The sequence below is a fragment of the Glandiceps talaboti genome, chromosome 4 (genome assembly GCF_964340395.1).
Source record: "Glandiceps talaboti chromosome 4, keGlaTala1.1, whole genome shotgun sequence".
Classification (NCBI taxonomy): domain Eukaryota; kingdom Metazoa; phylum Hemichordata; class Enteropneusta; family Spengelidae; genus Glandiceps; species Glandiceps talaboti.
In genome coordinates, this window is record NC_135552.1 from 27073869 (window position 1) to 27094196 (window position 20328).

General features: G+C 36.2%; 1 protein-coding gene across 1 annotated transcript; it reads left to right on the forward strand.

Moving 5' to 3' along the window:
* Window positions 1–811: 811 nt before the first annotated feature.
* On the forward strand, window positions 812–19694 carry LOC144434450 (mediator of RNA polymerase II transcription subunit 24-like). Its single transcript, XM_078122898.1, has 23 exons — window positions 812–1076; window positions 2080–2162; window positions 2905–3023; window positions 3765–3818; window positions 6191–6414; window positions 6704–6830; window positions 7239–7395; window positions 7871–7984; window positions 8611–8750; window positions 9242–9328; window positions 9719–9821; window positions 10198–10340; window positions 10725–10845; window positions 11022–11185; window positions 11804–11903; window positions 12658–12833; window positions 13530–13837; window positions 14480–14671; window positions 15801–15874; window positions 16435–16528; window positions 16910–16996; window positions 18263–18408; window positions 19002–19694. The coding sequence occupies exons 1-23, from the start codon at window positions 932–934 to the stop codon at window positions 19128–19130; spliced, it is 3087 nt and encodes a 1028-aa protein (XP_077979024.1). The 5' UTR covers window positions 812–931; the 3' UTR covers window positions 19131–19694.
* The last annotated feature ends 634 nt before the right edge of the window (window positions 19695–20328 follow it).

The following is a 20328-nucleotide window of genomic DNA, read 5'->3' on the forward strand; positions in this document are numbered from 1 at the left end:
CTCTACTCTACTCTACTCTACTCTACTCTACTCTACTCTACTCTACTCTACTCTACTCTACTCTACTCTACTCTACTCTACTCTACTCTACTCTACTCTACTCTACTCTACTCTACTCTACTCTACTCTACTCTACTCTACTCTACTCTACTCTACTCTACTCTACTCTACTCTACTCTACTCTACTCTACTCTACTCTACTCTACTCTACTCTACTCTACTCTACTCTACTCTACTCTACTCTACTCTACTCTACTCTACTCTACTCTACTCTACTCTACTCTACTCTACTCTACTCTACTCTACTCTACTCTACTCTACTCTACTCTACTCTACTCTACTCTACTCTACTCTACTCTACTCTACTCTACTCTGGGGGGGGGTGTTTGTCTCATTGTCTATGAATCAAAGTTCTGTGGGGTTGGTATTCCATCAAAGTATGGTAAATGTAGTTACCTGGGCTGGGAATTGAACCTGAAACCTTTGGCTTTAGAGTCGACAACTTAAACCACTACTCCATATAGATCTTGTGATTACCTATGTTACATTAATGCTTACAGTTATAGGTCTTTATAATCAGTTGTATTCTATTTTAAAAAGTCTCCAATTCTAGTGGGATACGATACTGAACCGTCCACAACCTTAACTCCAATTTGAGGCATCAGTATGATTTATCTTTATAATATGTGTGTATAAATTTTACTACTTTCAAGTAGCTCTGTGATTCGAGGGAGGTTGATTCCGTTGGTGGCGCTTTTCAGAGGTCACAGGTCATTACAGAGAGGTTGACAAAAACGACTGACAATGAGATAATGAAATACGGATGTGTGGCTCCAACAACTGCCAGAAAAGTGTAGTTTATCAGGGTTTTTTTATTCCTTAGCCGTCATACTGTATTTTATTTTGAGTGGCCTATGAACCTAAATTTGCGATGGAAATTATCAAACAGAAGCAAATGATTCTGAAATCTTTGTTGTTGAGAGCATGGAGGGAAAGATGGAGCGATGTCCAATGGAGTGCCCAAGTCAAAGGACTGCTGCAGAAGGGTACCTCTGGTGATGTTTACAATTTAGCAGGTACTGATTCATAAGTTATAACTTATAAGTATATAATCAGCAGGTATTACATTATAGTCCTGCTTGCACACGGAGGGGAGAAGACGTTTCGAAGCCCAGTGGCATATATTTCCAGAGATGGATTCTGACAATTGTCTCTCCCTCCTTGAGGGTCATGTCAGTAATCTAGACCCGTGCATGCACCGTCTGCAAGCAGTACTAATTATTAATACTATTATTAATGCATAGACATGAACGTATTAACAGTTGTGCATTGTAATACAGTACATTTGTTTTTATTTTCATGTATTCATTAAGACTACAACCCTGCAGTTCCATGATGTACTCGACTGTGTACACTTACAAAATGTTATTTTCATATATAGCCAATACACAGATAAATAAACACGTGATACATGAAAGCTATTGACTGAAATTTACGAAGAACATAGCTTTTAAAATTGTTTTTCTGTATTGTTTATTAGTTTACTTATTTTGTTATCTATTGGTGTCAGCCCTGATCATTTTAGGTCTACTCTCACGTTTGGTATTGTTCGCTGTGTGGAGGTAACTTGTCCCATGGATGTATTAGGGAGATTATCAAAAAAGGTGTCCAGCCTACAAAGTAAAAATATAGATTCTAGCAGCTACAACAAACACATTACATCCAAGCCTATAGCATTCTAAAAGACCCTCCCATCCCATCAATGCAGAATTCAATGACTGAAGTATCATACTCTCTTTGGTAGCTAAAACTATCCATTTTAAATTGTCCTTTGTCCTATTCACTATCTCTGTTCTTAACAACAACCACAGCCATTCTTTGAAATATCTTCTTGTGGACTTATTTTTACCATTGTAATTATTGTGCAGTTTTATTCTGTTCTGTTTTGTGTTTTTATCTGAACTGAACTGAACTGAACTGAACTGAAGTCATTTTAATTTCCCCTAGTGTGATGAATAATTTAAAGTAATTCTGATTTTGATTCTTATTGACCTGTTGTGTTTCTATATTTATTTGCAGAAATGTTACTGAGTCAAGCCCTGATTGGACCTAGTCCTAACACACTGATACTGTCCTATTTAAAACATGCTATCAGTTCACAGGTAAAACCTACATGTTTTCTGTAAGCTTTTATACATATGTAGTGTGGAGAAAGTGAAGAGTTTGGAATGCAAACTACATGTACATGCACAGATGAAAAAAGTAAACTAGTTAGATGCTGGTATGGCCACCTCTAACACTGTACCTCCACTTTTTAGCACAACTGAACTAATAAAGTGTCTGTCTGTGTATGTCTGTCTGTCTGTCTGTCTGTCTGTCTGTCTGTCTGTCTGTCTGTCTGTCTGTCTGTCTGTATGTATGTATGTATGTATGTATGTATGTATGTATGTATGTATGTATGTATGTATGTATGTATGTATGTATGTATGTATGTATGTATGTATGTCTGTCTGTCTGTCTATTTTGTCTGTGTTTCGGCATAGTTATAGTAAACAAACACTTGGGGCTTTTATAAGGGAATACACACAACTTAAACTCAAAAATTGAAAACACTGTGGTTAAAAAGTGTATTGAGCCAACTGTCCAGCCATTGTATTCATTGCTTGAGATTTACAAGTTTCATTATTCTTTGCCATGACTGTTATCAGTTTATAAACAATGTTTTTGTAAGGTCTGGGAACCCAGTTACAGAAAGATGGGGAAACTAGTAATACTAAGATAACTTTTGTGGTGAATCCCAATAAAAGTTTTTGGGAACTCAGGTATATTTCACCAACTACCATCCTTAACTAGAACACTGACTAAAAATAGCATGTCCTACTTATCACTGTGTTCTGTTTGAAGGTTGTATCCTATGCTGCTGTATTGACGTCCATGGTCAGGTATGAAGATCTCTTCACAAGCAGACCTTACTGTATGAGAAGTCTGCTAGATCTCTTGGTCAGCTGTGCTCATAAAATCAGGTACTGAGATCCATGATTTCACTTGTGGTTCAAATAATGCATGCAATTATTTGCATTAGAAGTAACAATGTCTTGCTTTGGTTGTAGTAAACAAACACTTGGGGCTTTTATAAGGGAATATACAACTTTTTGATAAGTTAAAACTAAAGCACTGCACTATAGCTATGCATGTTGAAGAATAGAAAGAAAGAATTATTAGAAGCAGTATTAGTAGTCATAACTTCATAGTGCATCTACATAGGTATAGAAACTAAGTTTACTTTTGAGTACTTATCATCTTGAAGTCACCTTTAAACACATCCTTTGCTGCATCCTTCATAATCAGATTACATACATGTACACTTCATTTTAATCTTTGCATAATTAAAACATAACACTTCAGTCATTCATTCAACAAGGATGGGGTCTTCACAAAAAAGCCAATCACCTGAAAAAAATGTATGCTGCTAACTTTCATATCATATCCAAAAACATACTGGAAATAAAACCACCCAAATTTACAAAATGCCAGTTTTCCTTTGGAGCTTAAATAGATGATGCCTATTACTAAATGAGGCCTCAAATCTGATATATCAATCATTTGCATCTGACAAGGAACTTTGACTCTGCAAACTTGCTGCATATATGTATCTTTATTCTGCTCCTTAAAAAAAGTTCAGTGCCAGGCATGATTGTTTTGTTTTGAGATGACCTCATCAACTTTGTGTTGCCATTAACCCACACATTTGCTTTCTGATACAGGAGTTTTGAGATACCCGATTCTAGCCAGCAACTGACACAATGGCTCCTCGGAAGGTGGGGTGATCTTTTTACCTGATGTAAATTATTCTTTTAGTCAGAGCTCAAAAATTGGCAATTTTCTTTGCTTGTAATATACGTTAATATATTGGTAAATGTATTTGCTGTTAGTGTTTACCAGTTAGTCTTGTTACAAGAAAGGTTTGATAAATTCAGTTTTGTACAAAAAAAGTATAATGTTTTGCCACCAGTTGTATTTGAACTAAATGAGTATCATAAGACATAACAGACCAAAACTTGATTCTATCTAATGCATGTGAAGGATTTGATATGAAAAATGGGGGATTATTCTGCAAACTTTGGGTTTTTTTTCATCCCAAAGAAACTGAAGCGATGGATAAAACTAAAAGCAGTTTTATTATAAGCCAAACAGGGCACATCAAAGAAACTTAGGTGATCTATCATTAAAGTTGTTTTATAAACCAAACATGGCTACTTGAGAAGCTGAATTACAGCAATATTCAAACTGTACAATGACTCCTAGGATGAAACAAAAAACAAATCAGATATTGTTGTTATCATTCATGTGAATGGTATCTCAAAACTCAAATTTTCTTATATTCTTTATTGAAACCCTTCAATCAATTAACCTAAGCATTACCATATCCCTCTGCTTCTTCCCTAGTCAACAACTTTATCATATTTTAAACTTGCTCTCTCCCCCTAATTTATCTCTTTTAACTTCACATTTTATAACTTACAGAACTAAATTTACGTGTAATTAATTAGCATATTCATGTAGATCCACGTATATACACGTAAGATTCATTAACGTATGGGTTTTGGTGTAGAATGGTGAGAATGAGGTATGGGGAGAATGATTTGTTATGGCATATTGCATGTATTACAGTGTTATCAATTACAGACAGTAAAAATTGACATAAAGTTTGACAATTACTTACAAATTAGAATAGCCAAAGAGACACAAAGACACACACATGTAGCCAGACACATGGGTACAATTTAGAACAGACAAACAGAGACACACATGTAGCCAGTACAACTTGATGTAAACTTTGGCACACAGTTACAAGTTAGAACAGACAAACACAAACATAGATATAGCCAGTAGAACTTTAATAATTGATGTAAACTTTGGCACATAGTTAGAAGTTAGAACAGACAAACAGAGACATACATATAGCCAGTAGAACTTAATTGATGTAAACTTTGGCACATAGTTAGAAGTTAGAACAGACAAACAGAGACACACGTACATGTAGTCATTAAAAATTAATCATATAATATATATACCATAGTAGATTAAACATGTACATTGATGTCATTGGAGCAAATATTTATAGCTGGTTTTACTATGGCTAATAATATGTCATAATTATGTATTTCAACACGTCTATCATTAAAATAGACAAGTACCACATTAAGTATAAGTCACATCAGAATTCAAATGAAAATTCAGAGAGATTAAGGGTTGAGTTGCTGTAAACTTTGACACATAGGTAGGGATTGTCGGTGGTGGAGCCATTAGCTCAGCTCTTACCTCAGCTGCCTGGGTTCCAACCCACCAAGCATTGGCTGGGTCTGATTAAAATTTAACCAGGTCTGTATGTAAGAAGGATGATGCTCAGTTTAACCCTGCCAAACAATGCAAGTTTTCCCCAGGTACTCTGGTTTCTTCCTGCTTCTTCAACACTAGGTCACTAAGGCATTAATCCTATGGTGACCATTGAACAAATTTCCAAAATTTATTTGGGGGAATAAATATTTTTATTATTTTTATTATTGTCTTACAAAAAAAAGAACAGACTCTGTTCATTATATATGTGTGTGTGTGTGTGTGTGTGTGTGTGTGTGTGTGTGTGTGTGTGTGTGTGTGTGTGTGTGGGTGGGTGTGGGTGTGTGTGTATGTATGTATGTATGTATGTATGTGTGTGTGTATATATATACCGATTCCTAAATAAGTTAATGACCTATAGGCAGGTACCCTGTGAATCAATTTGATCATTAGGTTGAAAAGCTAATGGGTAATGAGTTTGCTACTGACCTGCCACACACGGAAAGAGTGCTGGATGAATGTACAAAATCTATCATTTGATGCCCTAGATCCTAGGGGATATGTGTTTTACTTGTATTCCTGTCACTTATCTTTCTTCAGTTTCATTTGATATATTTACAGTGAACTGAACCAGTTAAAATATTGTCTATGAGGATACAACATACATTCTCCTGTGTTGCAATACTACTCAACATCCCTTTATAGAAAACCAAAACGTGTAGAATGTATGTGCAATTCTACATTTATGTATGATATGGTGAGAATATGCTGAGAACATCCTGAGAATATGCTCTAAAGAGCTCTAAGAAAGTGATATTTATATATGTTTGTATCTTGTATATTTCATGCATAGTTGCCATGGAAATGCAGAAGAATGTCTAATATTGTGCCAATCTTTGTTAACTGCTGTATTTTGGTTGCTGAGAGGTATACTTCATGCCTTGGAGAAACAACGGGAAATCAAGGAGACTTTTGTGATTGCCAAAAATATGGAAATGTGTAGTGATGTCCTCAAGAGGCTGTATGAAGCAAAACCCACCAGAGGTCTCCTGTACATAGGGAGGTTGGAAGATGCAAGTGAGTGGATATGAGGTCAAATGTAGGATCAGAAATGGTTTTCAAGTTGACCTCAAATGTATGAGGTCAAATGTAAGAAAGGTGGTCAAAGGTTAATTGAGAAATTCAAAAATCTATCTGTCTGTATGTTCATCTGTCTGTAATAATATGTCATTTCTCTTCACTGTCTGATTTCATTCAAACCTGGCACAAAGATATATTATAGGGGTCATTCTAAATGTCTATATTTCATTGACATTATCAAATGTAAACTGAATGGCGCCCATGTATATGTTTTTTTCACCCTCAGATACCTGGAATGGCATTGAACAAGTACTGACCAGTATAAGGAACACATTAATCAACCAACAACAACAACCTGTGTTTTCCAAAGAACTCAGAGAGAAAGTTGACAGACACCTTGTTGAGATTCAGAAGTGAGTAACCTACATGTATAGGTAATCCTGTGTGCACGTAATGTCATAAATATGTAAATGAGTGTACAAGTAGGTAATTTAGGTGTCTTCAGAGTATGTAAAGATCATGAACTTTCAATTAATAACTTACTACAGTATGAGAGTACCCTTTTCTAATTGTGCATGGCGTACCAAAATTGATAGATTGTAGAGTGCACCTTTTGAAATCAGAATCTTAGACTTTTGCCGTTACTTTGAAAGTTCCAACCCATTCTCAGCTAAGCTAGAGAATGCCTGGGTAGGTGATGTGCACTCTGAATGTGATATTCAATTTGTTTTCTCAAGTACATAATTTATGATATTTGAGTTCACAAAAGACGATCATTGTACACCTACATTGTACTATTCTGACAGTGTTTCTGTTTGTAGGTATCAGAACCAACCAGTGTCTCCAATGGGTGGAATGTATGGTACCAAAGTTTCTAGTTCTACAGTCAACATAATCACATACATGGAAGCCATTCTTAACATCACTATTGATATCCAACCATTTGTGGACCAACTAATACTAATTGAGACTATACAGGTATGGCAGGTTATGTGATCTCACAGCTGGTATGGCAAATCATTGGCATGTTATGGATATCTCACAGTTGGCCTAAGAATTATCTTGCTGTCAAGAGGTGTTAGGATGTGCGATGCAATGCAAGGTTGACAAAATTAATTATCTGTATCCCTAAGCACTAAAGAAATGCTAAATTAAGTGTACCTTACCTTGTTCCCCTTTTATGCTACTATATCTGTAGTACATAGACAAAGCTAATGGATCAATGTCAAGTACACACAAAGACTTTGCAGTGTTCTGACATTTACTATGTACTGGACTTTGGTACTTGGTGAGTGTATGTGATTGATTGATTGATTGATTGAATGTTTGATTGATTGATTGATTGATTGATTGATTGATTGATTGATTGATTGATTGGTTGATTGATTGACTGATTCATTCATTCATACATACAAATTCTCTTAATTCTTCAAATTTTATGTTTTATTATCAGAAACTTCACAGGTCCACAGTATATCTTGAATTGATCAGAGCCAGTTTTATAGGTACAGTAGATTCAGCTGGTAGTAGTGATGAACTGAAGTGGGCTTCATTTACTTATCTAAAGGTAACTAGAAAAATAATCAAATAGTGTGTGTGTGTGTGTGTGTGTGTGTGTGTGTGTGTGTGTGTGTGTGTGTGTGTGTGTGTGTGTGTGTGTGTGTGTGTGTGTATGTGTGTGTACATGTATGTATGTATGTGTGTCTGTGTGCATTTGTGTCTGTCTGTGTCTGCATCTGTCTGTCTGTGTGTGTATGTATGTGTATATGTGTGTATGTGTGCATGTGTATGCGCATGTCTGCATTTGCGAATGTGTGCTTGTGTGTGTGTACTTGTATATATACATGTGTGTATGTTTGTCTGCATGTCAGTGTGTGTGTGAGCATTTATGTATGTGTGTGTGTGTGTGTGTGTGTGTGTGTGTGTGTGTGTGTGTGTGTGTGTGTGTGTGTGTGTGTGTGTGTGTATGTATTAGGTGTTGTATTCAAACTTTTCATGGGTTGAAAATATACATTATATGTTGAATGTATTTTGGGATGGCAGATATGTGTACATATTTGGTGCCCTAAATTCTAGCAAGAAATGAGGCCTCAGTTACAGACTCCTACTTGAAAGGAAAGAAATATGGAATGGTATAATAAACGTAAGTTCCTCAGAATGATCTATAACCCTTGACCTCTGCAAACTTTCTAGGTTCCACAAGTATTAGCAAGACTGAAATTAATACCACCATCAGATGGAAATACATTAGACAGCAGTGAAATCCTTAATGATTCACTGGAGCAGCTATTGAGATTTCTTCCTTTGTTAGATGCTGCTGACACTAAATGCAAGTAAGTGGTTGCATCTCTCATGTTGTAGCTTCTTTTTGTTGCCAATGTTTGACATCATGTAATAAAATTTGTAGTTTTCTCAAAACTTTGATGTATGGGAAAAATAAGTAATATTTTGGAAAGTTATTCATACTGAACATTTAACTCATGTAACTGGCTCCCATGGTGAACTCTGACCTCATGCAAATTTTGTCAGTGAATTACAATTTCATGCAAATGTTTCCCATAAAGTGAACTCTCACCTCTTGCAAATTGTCTCACAGTGAACTCTCACCTCTTGCAAATTGTCTCACAGTGAACTCTCACCTCTTGCAAATTGTCTCACAGTGAACTCTCACCTCTTGCAAATTGTCTCACAGTGAACTCTCACCTCTTGCAAATTGTCTCACAGTGAACTCTCACCTCTTGCAAATAAACAAGATTCAACAAAGTGGTGAGAACCTGAGTGGTGTATGATTTGTTAATCATGATACAATTATTTATGTTTACAGTTGTGACTGTCTTCAGTATTTGTTGCAAGAATTCAATAAGTATGGATTGATGAGTGAATCACAGGTATCCAAAATACTTCACAGAAGGTCAGTATCAACAAAAACATGATTTATTTATAGCTTTCAACAAGCTTGCCCATGATTTATTTTTACAAAGAATTTCATGTATCATATTTTTTCTAATGTACTATTTATAGTTGTTCTTGGAATATGAATCACAGATAAGTGAATGTGTTTCTGACTTTTTCCTTATGAACACATTTGAAATTGAGGACAAAAACTCATGCATAAGTGAAATGGTAGTGTATACTATGTAATTACTGAAGACTTGTTATTATGCATCATGTTTTCAGAACAAGTCAAAACTGAGTGAAATTCTTGGAGTACAAGATTTCTACTCACTCTGACAACAACTTCTAGGAAATGTTGTAATTTGTCCAATAATGTTAATAATATTCTTTTCACAACTCTGTACAGGGCTTTAGAGACACAGAGAATAAAATCATCAGAAGTGCTCCCAACACAACCCAATGCTAGCTTGATTCTGAGAGCTGAACCCACTGTCACAAATATCTTAAAGGTAGGCTTTATCATAGTTACACAATTCTGCACCTCAGAAATAAAATAGGGAGTCATTGTACAATTTTTTTGAAACAAAGGTGAAAATGGCGTTAACATTTAGACATTTTAGAATCCAAAATAGCTGCCAAATATGGTGATAACTCAATTGGAAAATAAAAGATTGGTTTCCTTGAAAATGAAATGAACAAAATTTCTTTTTGTTATTTCAAAAGGACAGAACAAGTTTTCATATGGCAAACTTGTGAAAGATTTTTTATTTTTGTTTAATTCTTTTTATGGGGGGGGGGGGGGGGGGTGTTCTCCGATAGAATATATATGTTTTTCATAGTGTCATACCATTACTTAGATAAACACACTTTTTACCCTATTTGTAGACACTAGATGCAGACTATTCTAAGAGTCAAGAAGCTCTACTGGGGGTACTTGGTCATATGATGTCTGGAAAAAGCTTTGAACTGATATTAGCGGCTGCAGCTGCCACAGGGAAACTGAAAAAGTTTGCAGCAAAACTTATCAAGTGAGTATATGATTTATATATCTATTTATATATTCACAAACTATCCAACAGGTGAATAGCCCAGTAACACGATGAATGTTCAGTGTTAAATGCAGGAGGAAACCAGAGTGCAAAGGGAAAACCTGCGTTGTTCAGTAGAGTCAAACTGAATGACACTCTTCTAACTTACAGTATGGTAAATTTAATCAAACCCAGAATGGGTTCAAACCACAGTGGTAAGAGGCAAGTGGTTTAACCACTTGGCCACCGACAACACTAGAGTAAAATGTGAAAGAAATAATGAGACTATGGCTGCCTACTTTTCACAAATATCAATATCAGGGCATTTTTACCAAGTAAATGGTAAAAACCACACAACTTTGATGTTTGATGTTTCCTTTTCAGATTTAATGAGTTTGCCAAACAAGCTAATGGAGAGGGTAGCAAAGCATCGTATACAAGAGCATTGCTTTATGACATCTCATTTCTTATGTTATGTCACATTGCTCAGCTATATGGAGTGGAGGTAAGCAAATAACAATTCTGATAATCTTGGTTATGTGAAAAAAAGGAATAATAATGGACCTTATTTTTGGAAAGAACTATTATTCATTTGAGAGATGTTTATAGAAGCAGAAAGAATTGCATGGCATATCAAAATCTTGACTGATTATTGAATTAAGTGTGTCCTTTCTGTTGTAGATGGTAACTGCCAATGGTGGTGATTCATTCTTTGAGAACTGGGCAACACAGTGTCTACCAGATGACAATGGTGCTAAACCACTGGAGTTAGCATTAAAACCTGACCAGATTAAAGTAGACTTATTGTTAGCTACCATTAATTCAGGATCAGAAATGAAAACAAGGTAAAGGACATGCACATATTTAACATTTCTTTGATATGAACATGTAGTGCTTTATGTAGTTTTAGATTACATTGTTTAGATACCATGTATCTGGTACCAAGTCAGTGCAATGGTCAGGATATGTTTGATGATTTGCAAACTAGACTGGATCAGGTCTACTCCAGAAAAGGTTTAACATATGCATGGAGCATGAACACATACACACATGCAACTAACACAGACACAGACACACACACACACACACACACACACACACACACACACACACACACACACACACACACAGACACACAGACAGACACAGACACACATGCAGTAACACACACACACACACACACACACACACACACACACACACAAACAAACACAAAACTTAGACAACATAACATCCGTATATGTTTATGTACATCTCAAGTGCTTGTTACACAACTTCTGTAAGGTTACTCTATACACTAGCTGTCAGCTATAACATTCACTATAATAACTGTATTCCAATCAAACTTCTTGACAAAGTCTACTGAGGTGCAAAACTAGTTTAAGGTTCAAACATTTTTTTTTCTCATCTAATCTGAAAATAAAGCTTTCTGAAATGACTGCATCCATGTCTTCATATTACAGCCTCACAAAGTGGCATGAACAGTGTATACACCTTCCCTATGTGATGCAAGAAGTATTGAATGCATGGGAACACTCAGCTATAACTACAGACCATGTACAAGTAAGTGTATAGCCAAGCCACAAGTTACTTATCTTTTTACATACATGCAGTGTTGAAATAAGTGCAGGTTAAGTTTACCGTACTTTGTGTCTCAGAAATAGAAATCTTAAACTTTTACTGTTAGTTAAAATCAAGAAAACAATCAGAGGTCACCATACACAGTTTAAATAGAGGTCAAAATGATATCAAAATGATGCCATTTGAGAATTCAATATGGCCGTAGAATTCAATATGGCCGTAGAATTCAATATGGCCGTACAGTTCAATATGGCCGTAGAATTCAATATGGCCGTAGAATTCAATATGGCCGTAGAATTCAATATGGCCGTACAGTTCAATATGGCCGTAGAATTCAATATGGCCGTAGAATTCAATATGGCCGTAGAATTCAATATGGCCGTACAGTTCAATATGGCCGTAGAATTCAATATGGCCGTAGAATTCAATATGGCCGTAGAGTTCAATATGGCCGTAGAATTCAATATGGCCATGGAATTCAATATGGCCATAGAATTCAATATGGCCGTAGAATTCAATATGGCCATAGAATTCAATATGGCCGTAGAATTCAATATGGCCGTAGAATTCAATATGGCCACCAAATACTCTGTACTATATGTTGTTGATTTCCTTGAAGCCAAGGTGGTGAACCCTAAACTTCTTTTATTATTTCAAAAGGACAAGGAATAAGCCTTCATATGTCAAAGATTTTAGGGATTTAAGAAATATACTCCATGTGTTTTTCTACTTTCAGAAAATGGTTGACAACATCCGTAGTAGGATGTGTTGTATTCCTGTATGTATTGCAGCATGGCTATGTAGTTATATCAGTGTACTAGGGTCAGCAGAAAGATCCAAACCAACTAAGATGTTACAGATGTTTATGGTACCTTTAGGAGGTGAACCAGTCATGCAGTTTTCTAATGAAAGGTAAATCTGTAACATCTCAGTTTAATCATGATTGATGTGTGTGTGTGTGTGTGTGTGTGTGTGTGTGTGTGTGTGTGTGTGTATGTGTGTGTGTATGTGTCTGTGTGTCTGTGTCTGTCTGTGTGTGTGTCTGTAGGTGTAGGTGTGTGTGTCTCTGTGTGTCTGTGTCTGTCTGTGTGTGTGTGTGTGTGTGTGTCTGTGTGTCTATGTAGGTGTGGGTGGGTGGGTGGGTGGGTGGATGGAGTAGCTTACCTGAAAAGATCTAAACCAACCCAAATATATGATCATGGTTTTAAGATTCCATGACTCATGAGGAGGTAAACCTGTCCTTCAGTTATCTGATGAAAGAGAGAGTAATTCTTGCTAAGAGTATTTCATTTCATATTAGATGGTCATAATAGAACAACAGAATCGACTTGTTCCAGGTAATGCATATAAAACTCGTGGAGCGGAAGTAATATCATCGACCACGAAATCAAATGTTTGTTAACTTGATGATTAAACCAACTATGAAAGTAGTTTACGGCTAGAACTTGTATGTATAAGCTTCTGCTAAAACAGAGCCCAACTTTCAAAGTTTAGGGCTAGAACTTGTATGTATAAGCTTCTGCTAAAACAGAGCCCAACTTTCAAAGTTTCATATTGCGTCTTAAAAATATTCATATTGCATCTTAAATTTTGACATATCATTTCTAGGAATATTTTAATGATGAATGTGATGAAGAAGATGTGTTCCAACTCCCTAGATGTCTGGCTAGGTGGACACAGTAGTAGTAGTAGTGGTAGTAGTAGTATGGACAGTGTCTTTGTCATTCCAAAAACCAAGCCTACTAAGGAAGTCTTGAAGGAAGTCTTTGATAAAGTTCTACACAATGGCTGCGTAGACAAGACAGTGTTGATGGCCATGGATCAGATTATTAATGTTAGTGGGATTCAGTGGTTTTGTGAGACTATTATCAATGAATTATTGTCACTAAACAGAAAGGATGATTTGCAAACTGCAGGTAAGATAACAATTTTGTGATCTTAAATACACTCGTTGTAACTGGAGTATTATCTTTTCGATCAGACGTATTCATTGGAAATTGTTAAAATCCCAGTAATTAGACATGGGGTGGGGGGTGGGGGCTGAATTTTGGGTGTGAACCTAAAAATTGATTTTGTTGTTTTTACTTTCATGTACCATATTATGTATACAAAAATGTAGTGTCACATTATAAGTTTTCCAACAGTCAGGGAATTCAATCGTAGACCATACACGTATAAAGTCTATGATTCAATACTGTGCAGGATGTACACTATTATGATGAAGTTATTATACCTAACAAAACAGTTTCAAAAAAAATTCTACTTGCAGCTAGTGTAGCATTCGAGTATAGATATAAGATTGTTAAACTTAAAAGTCAGTCAAGTCCTCTTGTGACTTGTCAAAAATGAGATAAATACTTCTAGAAATGGGTCTTAAGGCCAATAAATTCATTCATCAAGTGATTATACACTCAGGTTTTCAGAAAGAGTGGTTTGTTATAGACTGTCAATTTGACGATAATGGTTTATTCACTTTCATATTTTATCAAGTTCATGTTCTGTTTCAGTTGAAATTATATCATTTCTGACATTTTTTGTACCCACATTGTATGTTTCAGTTGAAATCATCATTGCGTTGTTCCAAGTAGACATAGAACAGCTGACACTGGCCCTGACAAGGAATGTGTTGACCCAGATACTGAATGATCCCTGTCAATGGCAGAATCTTTGTGATCCTAGGGGGCATGCCTTAGCTACGTTGTCAGTATGGTGTATTGCTGCTGCTCAAACAAGTCAGAACAGTTATAAAGGTCAGAGGTCATTTTTGATTGCTATATATTTGTAGATAGTTGGCTATGTCCTAATTTCTATTAGAGATTGGAGAGGAGAGGCATGCATGAATGATAATCAGGCGTATAGTACTGTACACTTGTATTGATTACTTATATCAACTGGCATATGATTTTGAATGATAAAATACCACCATTCTAACTTACTCAACACTGCAAAGAATCCCTACTACACTTGACACGTGTTCGGCAATTTTGGGGAATTTCCTACACTTCTGGTTATGACATCACAGTTACCTCAATCTCCCTGTTTTTGACAAATCAATACAAGTGTACTCAAGGCAGCAATAAGTCTGGCTGAGTGTAGTGAAGGCAGCAATGAGTCTGGTCGAGTGTAGTGAAGGCAGCAATGAGTCTGGTCGAGTGTAGTGAAGGCAGCAATGAGTCTGGTCGAGTGTAGTCAAGGCAGCAATAAGTCTAGCTGAGTGTAGTGAAGGCAGCAATAAGTCTGGTCGAGTGTAGTGAAGGCAGCAATGAGTCTGGTCGAGTGTAGTGAAGGCAGCAATAAGTCTAGCTGAGTGTAGTGAAGGCAGCAATGAGTCTGGTCGAGTGTAGTGAAGGCAGCAATGAGTCTGGTCAAGTGTAGTCAAGGCAGCAATAAGTCTAGCTGAGTGTAGTGAAGGCAGCAATAAGTCTGGCTGAGTGTAGTGAAGGCAGCAATAAGTCTGGTCGAGTGTAGTGAAGGCAGCAATAAGTCTGGTCGAGTGTAGTCAAGGCAGCAATAAGTCTGACTGGGTGTAGTCAAGGCAGCAATAAATCTGCAATAGATCTGACTGAGTTTGCCTTTAACACTCATGGTCTTGATAAACTATTGTCAGATGAGGTCTTTGTGTATGTTGAGGTCTTGTTGTGTATGTTGAGGTCTTGTTATGTATGTTGAGGTGTTGTTGTGTATGTTGAGGTCTTGTTTGTGTGTTGAGGTCTTGCTGTGTACGTTGAGGTCTTGTGTATGTTGAAGTTTGTTGTGTACGTTAAGGTCTTGTTGTGTAATCAGTAATTGTGTACATTTTCTATTTTATGTTCATTTTAACATCACCCCATTATACATGAGAACCATCGGTAATTTATGTTTTTTAAACTTTTTTAACAGAAGCAAGATCAAAAGAAAGCTGTTTTAAACCCCTCAGAGGAAGAAAACGAGGACGTACTGATGTTGATAAAGATGTAAGTGATTCCTGATTTGCTGTATGTCTAACATGTAGCATTTACTATTAGTGAGTGGAAAGTACCCATATATGGAATTGAAGACCCTAATGTACAAGGTCCAAGACTATCAGACTGTGTTATTCAGAAGGTCACTTATTAGTCCCCAAAGGTAGCTTTAGGCGATGCAGTTTGTTCACCATGCCACATATTGGAAAAAGAAAAGATTGTATAGTTTAGCCACTGATGGCGCTGTTCTACAGCAGATTTTGATGGGATATGTGAACCAGAATTGTACAGCAGTATATGGTGTGCTTTGAAGTATCATCCTTTGACAATAACAAATAACCTTCTTGGTTAATTCAAATAATTCTGCTTCTTCTCTTTTAAATTTTTAAGGGAGAAAGTACAATAGAAGTTTGTTTACATCAGTTCGTTGATTGCCCTCTTTCTTGTACTGCCATGTATTTGGCGCGTGTGATGAAAAGTTTAGCCTTCATTTTTACCTAATCTGAGGCACCCTCACATGATATGGCTACATAGTGAGTAACCAGAATGTGTATTTTGACTTGTTTCCACAGGACTCTGGATTTAGCAAAGATGAGAGTAGACCTACAAAACTTAGAAGGATGCTGAGTACAGCAGATGAAGACAGTAATACAGCAACCTTAGCAGGTATGTATTGTGAATATTTGTAATAGAAATGAGTGAAAATGATAGTTTCCATCACTGGTACTTTTAATATTTGAATGAAGATTATGCAATTGGCATATAGAAGTATGTAATAGAATTTGCTTCTCACCACAATGGAACAGTTTGCATAACGTTTCTTAGCTTTGAAAAATCTGTAGCTGAATAAAAATTTTACCATGCAGCAAAAATTTTGAATTAGGTAAACATGAAGAATTGTTGAGAAGTGATTACACTTAGAATCTCTTGATAGAGACCCAGATACCAAGTATATTTGTTGGTTTCCATTTCAAAGAAATCTAATCTATCTAATCCAGGAAATTTATATTGTGCCAGACTTAAGAAACGTATTCTTATTTTTTGTAGAATTTGCAGCCAATGGAGGAATAATGATGCTAATGTCACATTCACAACAACCACAGATCATGTCTGATCCATTTAACAGAGCGTTAGGTAAGTATAGCCATTACAGTTATAGGATGGTTACAGTGTATGTCCTGTATGCCTACAGTGTAGGTCCTGTATGGTTACAGTGTATGTCCTGTATAGTTACAGTGTATGTCCTGTATGCCTACAGTGTAGGTCCTGTATGCTAGAATAATTTACTGGAACTTCAACACACTCTCGTAAACACACTAAATTCTACAAAGTTGATTCAGGAGGTAAATGAGCTGACAGAACTTAACAACTCTACATTGAAGAGCTTGTTTGACACGCACGCTCCTGCCATACAGAGAACTATCGTGCAGAAACTCCGTGCTGAATGGTTTACACAAGATCTATTGACTGAACATAGGACTTTAAGATCACTTGAACAAAAGTGGCTGCTTTCTAAACTTGAAATTGATAGACAGATTTTCACCACTGCTCGTGCTGAGTACAGCGAAAAGCTGGCCATGAAGAGAGAGTCTTTTCATCGAAGTAAAATCGAAAATGCAAGTACTAAGGAACTTTTCAGAGTTGTTGATGATATATCTTGTTCAAAGAAATCTGCATCAGATATTCTCCCAAATAACCTTGAATTATCTAAATTACCAGTTGTTTTTGCAAATTTTTTTGAACAGAAAATAATAGATATTCGTGCAAGACTCCAAAGTACTAGTTCTTTTAATGTTGAGCCAATTTCGTCTCAGAACTCGAGAGAACATTAGTCAGAATGGTTGGTGACAATGACTACCATTTTAAAAATGTCACAAGATTTCACACACACACACACATACACACACACACACACACATACATACACACACATACACACACACACACATACACATACACATACACACATACACACACACACACACACATACACACACACAGACACACACACACACACACAGACACACAGACACACACACATACACACACACACACACACACACACACACACACACACACACACACACACACACACACACTATCATTATCCAGATGGTTCCAGTCTACTAATGTTTTTGCAAAGAATGACTGGTTTTACTTCTCAGTCTTACAGTTAGAGTTATTATTAACAATCTGTTCAACAGTGTTAACTTAGATACACTTTTTATGTATGTATTTAATGTTTCTTTTTTTGTGTGTGTGTTAAAATGTCAGTGATTTCAGTATTAAAAACTTGTAATGCCCATAGAACAGACCAAAGTGTCAACACTTTTTATAAAATTGTGAAATTAGAGTAAATTTACTTGAAATTAGTTCAGTTTTCCTGTTTTCCATTTTCAGCGTCTTTGTTCCAACTGTTTGCCTCCATACTATCAGAAAACATCATAGGACCTCGGAGTGAGTTTGTTATGTCTTTTGTAAAGGAAGCACTACAGTGTGGCGAATATGTGTCACGGAATATCCTACAGTTTATGCCAGTCAATATGGTAAGACTTGTAATTACAATATGTACTATGACAGAACCCAAGGATGTGTTAGTACAGATGTGGCATACTTGGGGTATTTGCACTTGTTCTTGCAGTGTTCTCTGTGGCCATATTTTCAAGAGCATAGCATAGCAGCAGCAGAAAACACCACTAGCACAAATGTAAATACCCCTGAGTACCTACACTGGCATTCATGTGGAATGGAGTTCTGTTATTACTGCATAGTATGTTTATCTGAAACACCAAATTTCTACAAAAATCATACTTTTCGATCCTATGAGTTTGTTTACCAGAAACGAACATGCACACATTTGCATATCATTTGCATACAGGTGGGCAATAATGTTTTCAGTATTGCACTACAGTGAAAATGCCACTGATATGCATGTGCATGGTGCAAATTATCTCTGGTGCAAATTATTACTGCATATCTGTATGTAAATGAGCATATTTGGTGATTTCCTTACACTTTCATTCATTGACATGAAGATCTATAGATTCACAGATAATTCTTGGCTTATATTGTGACTAAACCATTGTATACAATGTAACACTAAGTGTGTTAATAAAAGGTACATGCTTTTACCTTACAGATTTCACAGCTATTCCGCAGCTCTTTAGCAGGAACATTTCCATCAGATCTTGCCCTTGCAGTATGTGACTTAGACCTACCAATGGGGAGGAAGATTGCTGCCAAGATGTTGTGTCTTAGTAGAAGATGAAAGTCTCTAAACATACCAGTTGTCTCAGAGAAATAGTTGTCAAATGATGAAGATGCCAAGTGCCAGCTAAGTTTTACTTTGGATGTTCAATTTGAAAGTGATAGTACATGGGGCAAGAGTATCTCTCTGTTTTAGATGTATACCAATGTTGTGTGCTACTTTGGAATTTGGTGCAAATGTCAACATCTGGAAAGCCAATCTTCTTTAAAAATCCAGTTGAAGTCCAAAACTGGTCACAGATTCAAGCTGTTTCTGTACCCACTTACTGTTGAATTTATGGAGAATCTACGTAACTTTGACAGCTATGCAACTGTGTTGACCTAAACTGTGGACAGCCAGCACTTCTAAAGCTGACATGAGTTAGTTAATATACTTGTATGTATACAGTATGTGAACATTTGTGCTCAAGTGTGACTGACAAGGAGAGTGCAGTTTCATAACTGGTGTACATATTTTAGACTGAACAAGACAGTGACATTAAGAACACATACCACTTGTGAACAAAGCTACCAAGATATGCTGTACATAATCATGATCAAAATTTAGATAAGTTCCATTGCAACCTGGCCAGCCTTTCTAGAAATACGATTGACATGTCAGCTAGACAGACAAACACATACATACATACATACATACATACATACATACATACATACATACATACATACATACATACATACATACATACATACATACATACATACATACATACACGCATGCACGCACGCACACACACACGCACACACACAGACACACAGACAGATAATAAACCTCACCTTCTTTGTGTGCTTAAACTGCTTATCTATTGGAAAATAGAAGGATTAATTTGGCATATTGCAACTTGTTCTCAAAAGTTATAACATTATCAGTGAAGGAAGGTATTTATTATTTCCTATATATGTCCTATTTCACTTTATCTTTCCAATGTCACATGAAATGAAAGCTTTGTAAACTTTGTCAATTTATTGTATTTTTTGCAATAAAACTAAGAGTGTGAAAATCATTTAATATTCTCTGAAGTATATTTTCACCATTTTCACCATTCCACAAAGATTATCTTTCTCTCTCAGAATTCTTCATCACGTGACCTCTACATACTGGGTCCACCACCTCTACATATAGGGTGAAATACTTCATCACCTCTACATACATTTTGTATATGTAAATCTATTGTTGTTCAATGTGGTAAATTATACAA